At 40.5% G+C, this 12,042-nt stretch overlaps 1 protein-coding gene across 1 annotated transcript in view; it reads right to left on the reverse strand.

Annotated features, from left to right (window-relative positions):
* Positions 1 to 11,665, reverse strand: part of FBXL2 (F-box and leucine rich repeat protein 2) — a 51,447-nt gene extending 39,782 nt beyond the window's left edge. Inside the window, exon 1 of the mRNA XM_053970889.1 lies at positions 11,588 to 11,665. Within this exon, the coding sequence (XP_053826864.1) occupies positions 11,588 to 11,590 (3 nt within the window). The 5' untranslated portion in view covers positions 11,591 to 11,665. The remainder of the gene's footprint in view (positions 1 to 11,587) is intronic.
* Between the last annotated feature and the right edge of the window lie 377 nt (positions 11,666 to 12,042).

Consider the following 12,042-nt stretch of genomic DNA (forward strand, 5'->3'; position numbering starts at 1 on the left):
ATTCCATAGCTGCAGATAATGCCTCAAAAGTTATATCATCTAGCAGACACATATATGCATAAGCATATATTTTTAAATACAGCTATTTTGCAGACTGCTACTAGTTTACATGTGTGCTGTCACTTTGCCAATATTAAAAAAAAATCTAATTATACTTTTTTTTACCCCACAGATTCTCAATTATACAGAAACATGGAGATATACATATAGAGATACATATATATATATGCTCATTGTGTGAGGATAACACAGAATTTGAGTTAGTAAGGTATGAGGCAAGTTGCTGTAAAGACCTGAGCACGCGTTATAGCTCTTTGTGTTAAACAGTATTTCCAACTACTCATCAACAGAAGTGAATTCACTACAAATCACAGCACAGTAGTAAGTTCTGTCCCGTTGAGGCCAAGCTGAAAAGCTAAACCTACAACCAAACCAGCAACTCTTAGGAAAAAGGCTTATAATCTTTATATTTATGTAAGAATATTTTAAAGTTGGATGGACAAACTATTTTGAATACATGACAGCTTATCTGATCAATGTGTTTCATTTAGGAATTCCAATTAAAACTGGAAAAAGCACAGTTTTTACTACATACTACAAGAAGTGTGTGACCTGCCCAGCCACACAATGTACCACACCTGCTACACCATCCACAGATGAGGCTACAAACACATTCAAAGCTGTTTTCCCTCAAACAGTAACTTTGGTGTGTTCTTGTACATATTGGCAGCATTTCTCATATAATAACGTATTATTATTATGGAATAAGCACATCTAGAAAAGTGAAAGTGTCTCTTTATTGAACTCTTTCACTCTGTAAAAGTTTATTAGCCTCTAGAGCCATATTGCATTTGCATCTCAGAAGAAGAGAGGGGCTGCTTTAAAGGCTCCTCAATAAGTTTTCCCCCTAACAGAGAACAGACACAGGACAACTGGAGTAGTAATTTTCTAGATAAACATTTGTAACATGATTTCAAATGCATGCAAGCAGAGAAAGAAGACAGAAGGTGCAAATGACAATATATTAATTGTTTGAACAGTTTCTGATGATTTAAAACTTCCACTGATGAAGCAAAAACCCTAGTACATTCATGTATTGTTCTTCTTTGTTTTTACTTATTTTTTATTACATAACCTCTAGTTTTCTGTTTCTATTTATAAAAAAAATCCAATAGAAACATTCAGTTAAGGAAGTGTCTGATCATTGTAACAATATTATAGTATTCTTGTCAAATATGATTTTTTTTCTTTACTTACAGATCGTGCTGACAATGACATGCCTCAGTATACCTGTACAAAATAACAATGAAGAATACCCTGAATGTAGAAAGTATACTTCTCCTCTCTTTGCTTTTGTATTTGGTAGCAAGTTTTATTGCGTTAATGATAGGGTATCTCAAACTCTGCAAAAGTATGGTTTTAACTGTATAAAATCCCCAAATACAACAGACAAATCTGTGCACAAGGAAAAAGGATGCAACTGAACATATGTTAATAAATGTTACTCTAAAACCAGTTTTAAATTTCCTGCAAACACGAGAAGAGTTACAGAAGATCTCTACATTCTAAAAGAATTGCAAGGACAAATAACACAAGACAAAATCCACAAGAGTAAACTGTAATTCCTTATTACTTGAATCTTGAGCCACCTCTTACATTTCTTAACTGATGTCTCTTGGTACTCTCTTGGTACTTAACTGATCTTCACTGTACTTTTGGAAGATTGGTAAAAAGGGAGTATTTTCTTTAAAAATTACCTGATGGTTTCTTACATTTTATTTCTTTAGCAACTACATTTTTAAAAATCTCTTTATAATATAAACAAAGCACCCATTGTGTAAATCTGTGAAACACAGAAAGGCTAATCTCCCCATTTGAATTCCCTTTCCATATTATTAAACATACTAATCGCCATGAGTCCTAGAACATAACTTCTTGGTACACCACACTTAGCATGCCACCACTGAAAGCACCACATTAATCTCTTCTGGTCTAACAGCTAGTGATAAGGGTCTCCTGTTTTCAGTAGAATTAATGAGACAAAGAAGTCTTTTCTGATATAGTTATTTGAAGATCAAAATAAGGTTATACTACTAATTTTGGTGATAGTCCTTATATATATGTTTTTAAGCATGCAATTCCAGTTGTCATTCAGTCCTCTATTGAAGAGGACTATTTTCTTAACAGATGAAACAGTTTTGGTAGCAGCTCATCCATTATGGCTCAGTTCCACTGAGATATTTATGCATCTAATTTTCACTGAAATCAGAGTAGATAAGGACTTTCAACCTGTCAACTTCTCAAATCAAAAGTTATTAAAAACCCAGACTCTCAAAAATAGCCTTGCTTAGTAGCATGCTAAAGGAATTATGAGCAAAAGCAGGTTTGGGGAAGAAGACGTGTGAAAGACTCTAAAGAGCATCAGCAAAAGGCATATATACTGAAAACAAGACTGAAGTATTTATCAATTCAGGAAAAAAAACGACATTGGGTCATTTTCACCAAAGGAGACAATAGGCTGGAATTAAATCCATATATTTCCTTCCTTTCTATGGTTGACAGAGCACACATCCAATTTCAATTGTAAATACAGCCATATGTATAAAGCATCAAGTCTTTCAGGTTTTCACAGGCAAGAACAATTTTTATTAAGTATTATCCATGCAGTAATAGACATGGTAAAACCAAACTTTAAAGGAAAATCCTGAGAAAATAAAATTAAAGTTTTATTCAGTACCTTGATGTGCAGATTTTTGTTGCCAAACACAAAACCCAGCAGCTTGCTGCATATCTCTCCTCCTCTATTGAGACACCTAATTGTTACCTGTGCAATTTTCTTTTTGTCATGGTATTGAAAGCAATTGGCTTTGCTACCCAGAGCAGCTCACAAGCAAACTAAAGTAATGAATGGCATCCTAAAAAACTCTCTATTTAAATACACCACAAAAATGGAGGAGGAAGAAGAGGCAAAACAACCTTCCTTTACCATAAATTTCAGATTATCCCATGTTACACTCTAGCACAAGTGTGTAAAATTCTCTAATGCTCACAGAATTACTGCTAGCTAGATCTTCCTCCAGAAATGTACAATCAATGCATCAGACAGGCAGAACCATTTAACACCATGCAAGTGGCAAAACGTATCCAGGCAACAAAAGGAGCGTTAGACAGGATATACATTGCCAACAGAACTGAAGTAAGTGATATCGAAGACACAACAACTGATGACACAGAACTGCTGCTAAACTAGAACCCATGGTAAAGCTTTCTGTATAATCAATAAAAATTATAACACACTAAAATTAATGCAATCCCATCTTGAACCAAGCTTGTCTACAGCAGAGACAGACTGGCAAAATCTTTTATTTCAACACACAGACACTGTCTGCCCTCCAGGCTCTTGCTCGTATGCGCCAGCTGTTCACCCTGCTCTGGCTCAGGCTATTCCTTTGTGAATTTTAAAATTCAGCCTTCCTGGCCTGCTGTGGTTACTAACATTTTCTTCCCTTTGGACACACACTACCAGAGCCCAGGGCATGGTCTTCAGTAGCCTTACAGCTTCCTCCTGGCTGCCACATATGCCCTGTTTCTTTTGCACTGGTCTTTCCTTGGGGTATTTTCTCTTCTAACGCTGTGATGACAAATTGACTGAACAAAAGCAATACCTCATATCAAATACTTCTGTTCTTATTGTGCTGGTCATCTTAAAGAGTCAAGGCTCACCTTCAGAGAAGAACAAATGCACCTGAGCACATCTCTCTGATTTTCCTTAATGTTTTCCAATGACCTAAGGCTGACCTGTGGCCCCTTATAAGGGCCATAATGCTTTTAAAATTTCCCCAGAATAAGTGCTGTTTAACATAATAAAACCTTCCAGGCAGAAGCAGCTGCCCACACTGCCCACTTTGCTGCTTGATTCTTTTCCAGAAAAGCCATCATTCTTGTTTTGCCAGCACTGGTATTCATACCACATCATTCATATTTTACTGGAGGGCATCAGCCTGGCTCTCAAGGCCCCGTTCTTACTAGGTGACAGAACAAGCTCACTTGTGAACTTCAGAGCTGCTGCACAACTGATGTCTTCAGCTGCACAACTCTACCTCGAGGCCTCTGGCTGCTCCAACTCAAGCGCCTCCCAGTGCAGAGCAGGAGGTGCTTGGAGGTTGCCTTTCCTGCCGCCTCGAGCACAGCAGCCCGTTCTCAGTTGCTCAAACAGCTCTCATCACCCTTTCCTGTGTGTTTTTCTGAAGGGCAGTCACCTATTGCCAACAAAATATTTGGAAATCACCACTCAAGCCTTTTAAAGAATACAGCTTCATTCCTGCAAGCAGCCAGGGTATTAAGGTCTAACAGGTTTACCTGACCTGTTAGCTGAGATACCCATACCCTAATGCAAGACTCAGCCTCTCTTACTAAGTCACCAAAGAGACAGCAATTCTCTGACTCCAGTGTGATAGTTCTTACTTTTGCTTGTTAGAAAGGGGAAATCCAATGGTTTGCAGATTAGTGATTGACCTAATTACTTGCAGGCCTAAAATTCAGTTGAAAGATAACATTTTATCAATAGTTGCTATCATGTAACTGGTGTTTGGTAGCCAGCATGGCAGAAAACATCATGTTCAATCCAATACCTCACTAAAAGAAAGAGGCATTACACTTTATTGGCAAAAAAGTTTTGCAAGCTCTACTTTCCCTATGCTACTCTGAGATAGGAGATACATGGAAAACTAACCCTTTGTTTAAGTGCACCCAGCTCACATTTGCTTTTCAAGGCATCTAGTTCTAGCCACTACCAGAGATGGCAGAACGAACCTAAACCACATAGAAAAATAAACTACTCCTTACCTAATCTTCCCTGACTAGAGACTAGTTCAGATCAGGAAAGAAAAAGAAATAAAATAAAAAATCCAACAACTACCATATGAACACTAAGAAATTTGGAAAAAGCTGTTAATTGTATCCCCATATATTCTTTAAACATATGCAGAGAGACAGCTGAAAAAACAGGTTTGACGAAGTTTTATCATCATCATCTGTTAGTCATATACTGATTGGCAAATCTTTCCTTCAATTTGCTTTCTCTTAAAAAAATAATGACTGAACATCTCCTTTTTCAGATAATTATCCATTACTTGTCTTTTAAGATTATACCCTTCTGAATAGTATGTGATGATGCATTTAGACATCATTCCTAAAAAAACTAAATTAAAATAAATCACTTAATTAGCAGTCCAATATATAAAGTACTTTGAAGTAGAATATGGGGAAACCCATATCATCATCTTTATGGGCTCGTAAAGCAACAGACCCATTAATTAATGGGAGAATGGCAGAAAATTAAAATCAGATGGATTAAGCAGTTGTTGCCTGTAACTCATCACAAGGGTACAAAGTAGCCCTTCACAATGTTGATTATACATCATACAGATTCTGTATTTCTTGACCAGGTAAATGACAAACCCCTCTTTAAGCATCAAGCAGAGTCTCAAATATAAATTGCTAAAGCCTAAGTTTTAAACACCTGAGAAAGGTTCTTTTCTTTGACCACTCAAGTAACTTTGAGACCCTAAGTAAAAATACTGAAGACGATTCTAAGGTAGTTTCCGTCACATCTACAAGGACTGTGTGCTCAAGTTACTAATTGTGTGATCACAAAAATAATTCAGCTGGTGTCACGCCATTTTGTAGAATCATGCTATAAATACACATTCTCAAAGGCACTCAGAACATGATATGTTCCTGAACAAAATCAGTCCAGGAGAAAAGTTAGTATCCATTCATTTCAATGTAGCAACATTTGCCTAGGGATAGCCATGTAGTTTCAGCCATCCAAATTTAATCCACATCACGGATTCAGAACCCTTAGGAGAATACCTATCAAAACTTCTCTGAATCCCCACTTCTACATATAGCTGTTTTTACTGACATACATATGGCTAAGTTTTATTCCCAGTCTTCAATACCAGCATACAAACTAACAGGTTGATGGCATGACAACAGAGACCTGAAATCCTCCTGGAGTGTTCACACGGAGATTCTTCTGCAAGTCCATTTCCCCAGGAGTTTGCACCATTCTAATTTGAACTGACAGAGTCCTCCCTCCAGTCACGCTATCCTACATCCAGAAAGGCAATTCTTCTTACTGCACTTAGCTCAAACTGTAAATGAAATCACAACTTAAGTACTGACTGCATGGTTGAAGTCAGATCCCTTGCTCTAAGCACCTGTGAAACAGAAATTTTGATTACGAATCCTTCCCCTCCATAACTGCTCTTCAAAAACACATTTGAGACATAAAAGGTATGGCTTTTTACGGGAATGGCTCTATAGTTTCTACAAAGCCATTTCAAAGCAGTGCTTGATCTGCCTCATAAACACTACACCAGAACTGAGGTTTTTCCTAGTACTGAGCATTAAATCTTTACTATGAAGGGCAAATCTTCTCTGCAAGGCAAATCTCCCTAGAAAATGAACAAGAAAGAAACAAGAAAAAAAATCTGCTTTGTGGCTACATATGCCATATATGTAGTGCATAATTAATAAAAGCTGCCATACATGTAATGTATTATTAATAAAAGCTTTCAATTATAAGAGACAAAATCAGGTACCTCTTCATGGTTACAAGCAGTAATTACACTTGACTTCAAAGGAAGTGGCATTATAGTAGCATTTCCAAAATATCTTTTTCAAACTGTTTCAAGAAAGGTAATAGGTTGAGATTTAGAAGAGAAACTAGACATTCAGTATTTACCAAAATGTATGTTTCTTGAATTTCTGCAGAAATAAAATTATCTTGATACTTTTGTTTCAGAAGTAGTTCTGAAAATAGTCTGCAAGCTAAGACACTTAAGACATTTTGCCCCTTAATATTTATATAACTACCATGTAACATCAAGCTATGATATGGAAATGCTTTTTCTCTGCGAAGCTCTGACCTCAATTTCAACCTCTGAAGACAGACAAACTTGACATACTGGTAGAGTTTCACATTTATGCAGATTTGATTATGTCGTTGTCTCCTTGATTTAAATTTACAGAACATACCGGGTAACCAGCTGAACAGCAAAATTCAATGAAAACCAAATTTACTGTTTCTTTCTGCCGATCAAGGAGAACACAGGAAAACAATGGAATAGAAAAAGAAGAGTAAAACAAGAATTAAGGCAAATACTTTGAGTGCTGCAGCTTGATACCAAATATTGAGTACTTTCCTGTGGGCTACACAGCAGGAGTTCATAGCGCCAAACAGTTAAAAATGTGCAAGTCCAGAAAAGGACAAATTTCCAGTACTCCTCTAGCAGTGGTTCCTCCAATGCAAAGATAAAAAGCCAGAGGGAATCCCTCAAGAAATTGCCTGTAGTTGATTTTGTCAGCTGAGATGCCCTTGCATCAACTATTGCTGCATTTCCATTACCTCCCTGTACCCAACAGAAATTATTTGACTCCATTTTAAACATTTGAATTCATGCTGTAGTTTTGTTTGGATGGGTTTTGTTCTGTTTTGGTTCAGGTGGGTAGGGGTGGATGCATAAGAGGGATGTCATTTGAGACAGCAAAAATTAAGCATTTACAGATCCTGTGCTTACTTTTCCTTGACCAGGTATGTAACAAATCACTCCTTAAGTATCAAACACTCAAATGTAAGCTGCAAAAGCCTAAGTTCAAAACACCTGAGAAAGATACTTTCCTTTGATCACTCAGATAACTTTGAGACTCTACAGAGACATACTGAAATAGAATCTAAGGCAGCTTCCACCACAAAATGATTCACAGGGACTGAAGTTGCATTATAATTAATTTTGTCACAAAAATAATCCATTTGGTTTCATACAGTGTTGTAGAATTGCACTATATACACAGATTTTCAGACATTCATACTACAGTACACTTTTTTGGAAAAATTAGGCTGAGAAAAATGTTTGTCCTTTACAAACCATTTGTTCTTCAGTCTCAAGAACAGTTAGTTTAAGCTTTGAGAGACATGCAAGTAATTTATTGATCCTGGAAAAAAATGGAATTGACAGAGGAGATACCAGTATGTAGTGAATTTTAAATTCATCATTATACACTTTTAATGCCTTAAAATATGTTTTTCTGCATTTTTAAGAATGCAAATCTGATTTTTACCATATAGAAGATACTCAGTGTTTACAGTCTTCCTTCTCAGAAGCTTTACAAAGAATGAGAAGGTCCCACTCTACATTACAAGTTCAAGTGGGAAAGTTGTTTTGCAAAAGCTCAGGGGAACTGCTGGGCTCATGCTCTATCACATTCACACCAAGTTACCCAAAATACACAGGTCAAGTATGATGAGAAATTTTAACAGTTCTTGCATTGTCCTAAAACACATGGAGGGGTTAAAACAAAACCAAACAAAAACACAGAAAAAAAGGAAAAGCAGATATCTATGAAGAATATGGATCACCCTCCTAAAAAGATTACTAGAAAGAATGCAAGTGGATGTTGTGGCTATTGTCTAAACTAGCTTGAGGGAGAACTCCTTGGTGTCACAATGTCATCTGGTTTTGTTCTACTTAGCATATCTCACTTGTGTGCATTTCTAATTCAGTAGAAAGACTGCCAGAATTACCAGTTGATAACAATTTACATTCAATTAATGCAGTTATTCTGGCTTCCAGGTGATGAAACAGCTGAAATACTGTCAATGTGTAGCCTTCTGCTGGGATTCAGATCAATATTTTCAATATTGTCAAGTGCCAAAACTAGTACTACTTTTCTACACCTACCTAAAAATAGTTGCCATGCTTTACAGAAAACCTGACTTTTGTTAGTAACTTTCCACATCTGCTAGCCCCATGTTATCCCTCATTTTAACTAGGATGACCAAATAATCCAGTCTGTTGTAAAATAAGCAAGCAGTAAGCTAATAGTCCTTCTGATTTTTAGGAACATTGATATTCCCTGTACTAAAAGGTCTGATGTTAATAGCTCAAAATTAATTCTATAAAGCTATGAAGAATTAAGAAAGAAAGAACAATTTGAATAGGACTAACCCTATAAGACAGAAAAATTCAAGTACAAGCATGCATTGAATAAAATACTTGAAAAATTTTAAAATAATACCAAAAATGGTGTTTAACAGCTTAACAGCTGTCAAGTGCAACTAAGAAGCTGCCCAATATAAGAATCTGCAGAGCAGATGGTATAATTTCTGAGATTTCCCCTGTTCAATTACAGCACCAATGCTGCTTCGCAGATTCTATGTCTGCTGAGTTTAGATTGTTAAAGGTATCTCATTGGGAATGTCAAAATGGACCACAAAGAAAATCTCCATGCCTGGAATTTGGTGAATGGAAAATATTTACTTATAGAATAATAGAATCATTAAGAATGAAAAACACCTCCAAGACTGAGTCCAGCCTCTGTCCGAATATCACCATATGGTCAATTAAACCATAGCTCTAAGTGCCACAGTAGTTTCCTGAATACCTCCATGGATGGTGACTCTGCCATCTCCCTGGGAAGCCCATTCTAATGCTTAACAATCATTTCAGTGAAGAAATTTTACTGTATGCCCAACCTGAACCTCCCCGGGTGCAGTTTATAAACATTTGGTAAGTTGTTTTTCAGTCTGTAATCTATCTTAAATTTAAAACATGAGATAAATCTATTTTATTCAACTGACTTAAGATACTGCATCTTCTCTGATGGAATATTGATTTGAAGAACATGTCACTGAGTCACATCACAGTCACTCCACCATGCTACACCATGCACAGCCTCATTCATAGAGGTTTACTTGTCCTTGTAGCAACAGATACATCCTAAGACCTTTGCAAAGCAAATCCAAACTGATTCTACACAGAAGCATACTGTAATCATGCACAGTCTATCCATATTTTTATTCCATCTCACATTTTAGTTTTCAAGGTTGCTTTGTTTGGCTTCAGAACATGCAGGCTAGTATGGGGAAGGAACAGAAGGCAATGTGCAGGGGAAGAAAGAGAGACTGCATGAACAAGCCTTCACGTAAAGGATGAAAAGTTGCAACACCACAGGAATATAGTTCTTCCTTTTGTGAGGCTGAGTGCTCCCTCCGCCTCCCCAGAACCTGATCCAGAAAACCTACTATCATTACACACACATAAATGTACACATGAAGTGATTGCCTTAAAACACTGTGTACTTCCTCATGTGGGAAAGGCCAGCAACTGTGCTGTTTTGCTGCATCTATCATTGTAACTATCGCTGTGAAGCACTAAGGCATCAGACAATTAAGTTGTAATTGAAAACATGGCTCAAACCAATCATCTTTCCAAACATGCTGTGCCTGTCCCTACACACTCCCCCTTGCCTTGTCATCTTCCTTTCACAAACATCTGATGCATCTCTGCCCTGCCACTCTTGGCATACACGTACTGTGTCACATCCCCATATGCTCTCCCCACAGAGCAAACCACAGCTGCTCTTCCTCCTCCACTGCAACCCTCCTCACGCATGTACTCTGTGTCGTGCCATCCCCACATACAGGTGAAATAAACCTTATGCCCGCCACACGCACCCCTCAAATCTATTATAAATGTATCCGTGCACACACATCACAACATCACAGCCATGCACGCTCACACACCCAAGCCACTGCTGCTCTGTACACACAAAACACCATACCCTGTATCTGCTACGTACGTACAGGACTACGGATAATCCTTGCCACACCCATAGCATACATGCCTTTAAAAATATCCACAGATTATGCCACACCCAATATTCACTATATATACACACAGGAACAAGCCCGTACCAGACAGCAGTAGGCAGACAAAACTACATACATATGATGCCATGTCATGGCCCTGCACACAAAGTCACATCTCTGCTACAACACAAAAACACCATACTCGAAGCCCAAATCACAGCAGATACACACAGAGTCATAGCATTACACTCATTGTTACCTGCTATCTGCACATCCCAGGCCACACCCTGAGTCACGGCACACGCATAAGGATACAGCACAGTGCCCAAACCCAGCATCTCGTGCATCCAGACGATGACACCCCATCCCTGCCCTGCGCACCGACACACGCCCTGGCTTTTTCTCTCGACTTTATAAGGGGGACGACACACCTTCATCATTCTCCGGCCGGCTTACACACCCATATAAACACACCATCCCTCCTGTGTTATCCAGGCGGACAACACACCTGACTCGCGTCACACGCCAGGCAGAGCCCTGCCATGGCTGCTCCGGCGCAACACGGGAGGAGGAGGAGGCAAGGCGCCCGTCACACCTCACCACAGACACGCAGGCATGTGCTACAGCGAGGGACAGCGCGGCCCCACCTGCTCTGGGCAGGCACGCAGACAGACAGAGGGGCAGACAGACAGACACTGTCCTTTTCCTTAATCTACAGCGCGGGTGGGCGCAGCCCCGCGCCGGGCCACACGCCCAGCCCCGCATCCGCGCCCCGCGCTCCCCCGCCCGCCCCCCTTGCCTCGGGCTGAGCCGCCCGGCCCCGGGGCCGCTCCGCACGGCCCGGCCGGCACTCGCTGCCCGCCCGGGGCCCCGGGCGGCCGGGCCATCCCGCTGCGGCCGGGCGGTGGGGCCGTGCCGCGGGCTCCTCACCATGGCAGAGGCGCGGCGGCGGCGATCCCGGTTGTCCCGGCGACGAGGAGCCCCGAGGAGGGCGCCAGGTGCCCCCGCCGCCGCCGCCGCTGCCGCCGGAGCCGGGGCGGGGCCGCCGCGCGCCCGCGTGACCGGCACCGCCCCTGCGCCGTGGGGCCGGTCCGCCCCGCGCCGCCCACCGGGGGAAGGCGCTGGCGTCCGGCGGGAGCGGCGCCGCGGGCGGGAGAGGGGCCGGGGCGGCTGGCCGCCCTGCCGGGGCTCTGCTGGGTGCTGCACGTCTGCCTGCCGTCTGCAGCCTGGCTTTGGATTTGTATTGGGCACAGTGACCTCCTGCAGACACGGAATCATGGAATCGTCGAGGCTGGCGGGGACCTTAAGGATCATCAGGTCCAACCATCAATCCAGCGATACCACTGGAACCCCATAACCGCTAAACTACATCACCCAACGCCAGA

Source organism: Vidua macroura, chromosome 1, assembly GCF_024509145.1.
Source record: "Vidua macroura isolate BioBank_ID:100142 chromosome 1, ASM2450914v1, whole genome shotgun sequence".
Taxonomy (NCBI): domain Eukaryota; kingdom Metazoa; phylum Chordata; class Aves; order Passeriformes; family Viduidae; genus Vidua; species Vidua macroura.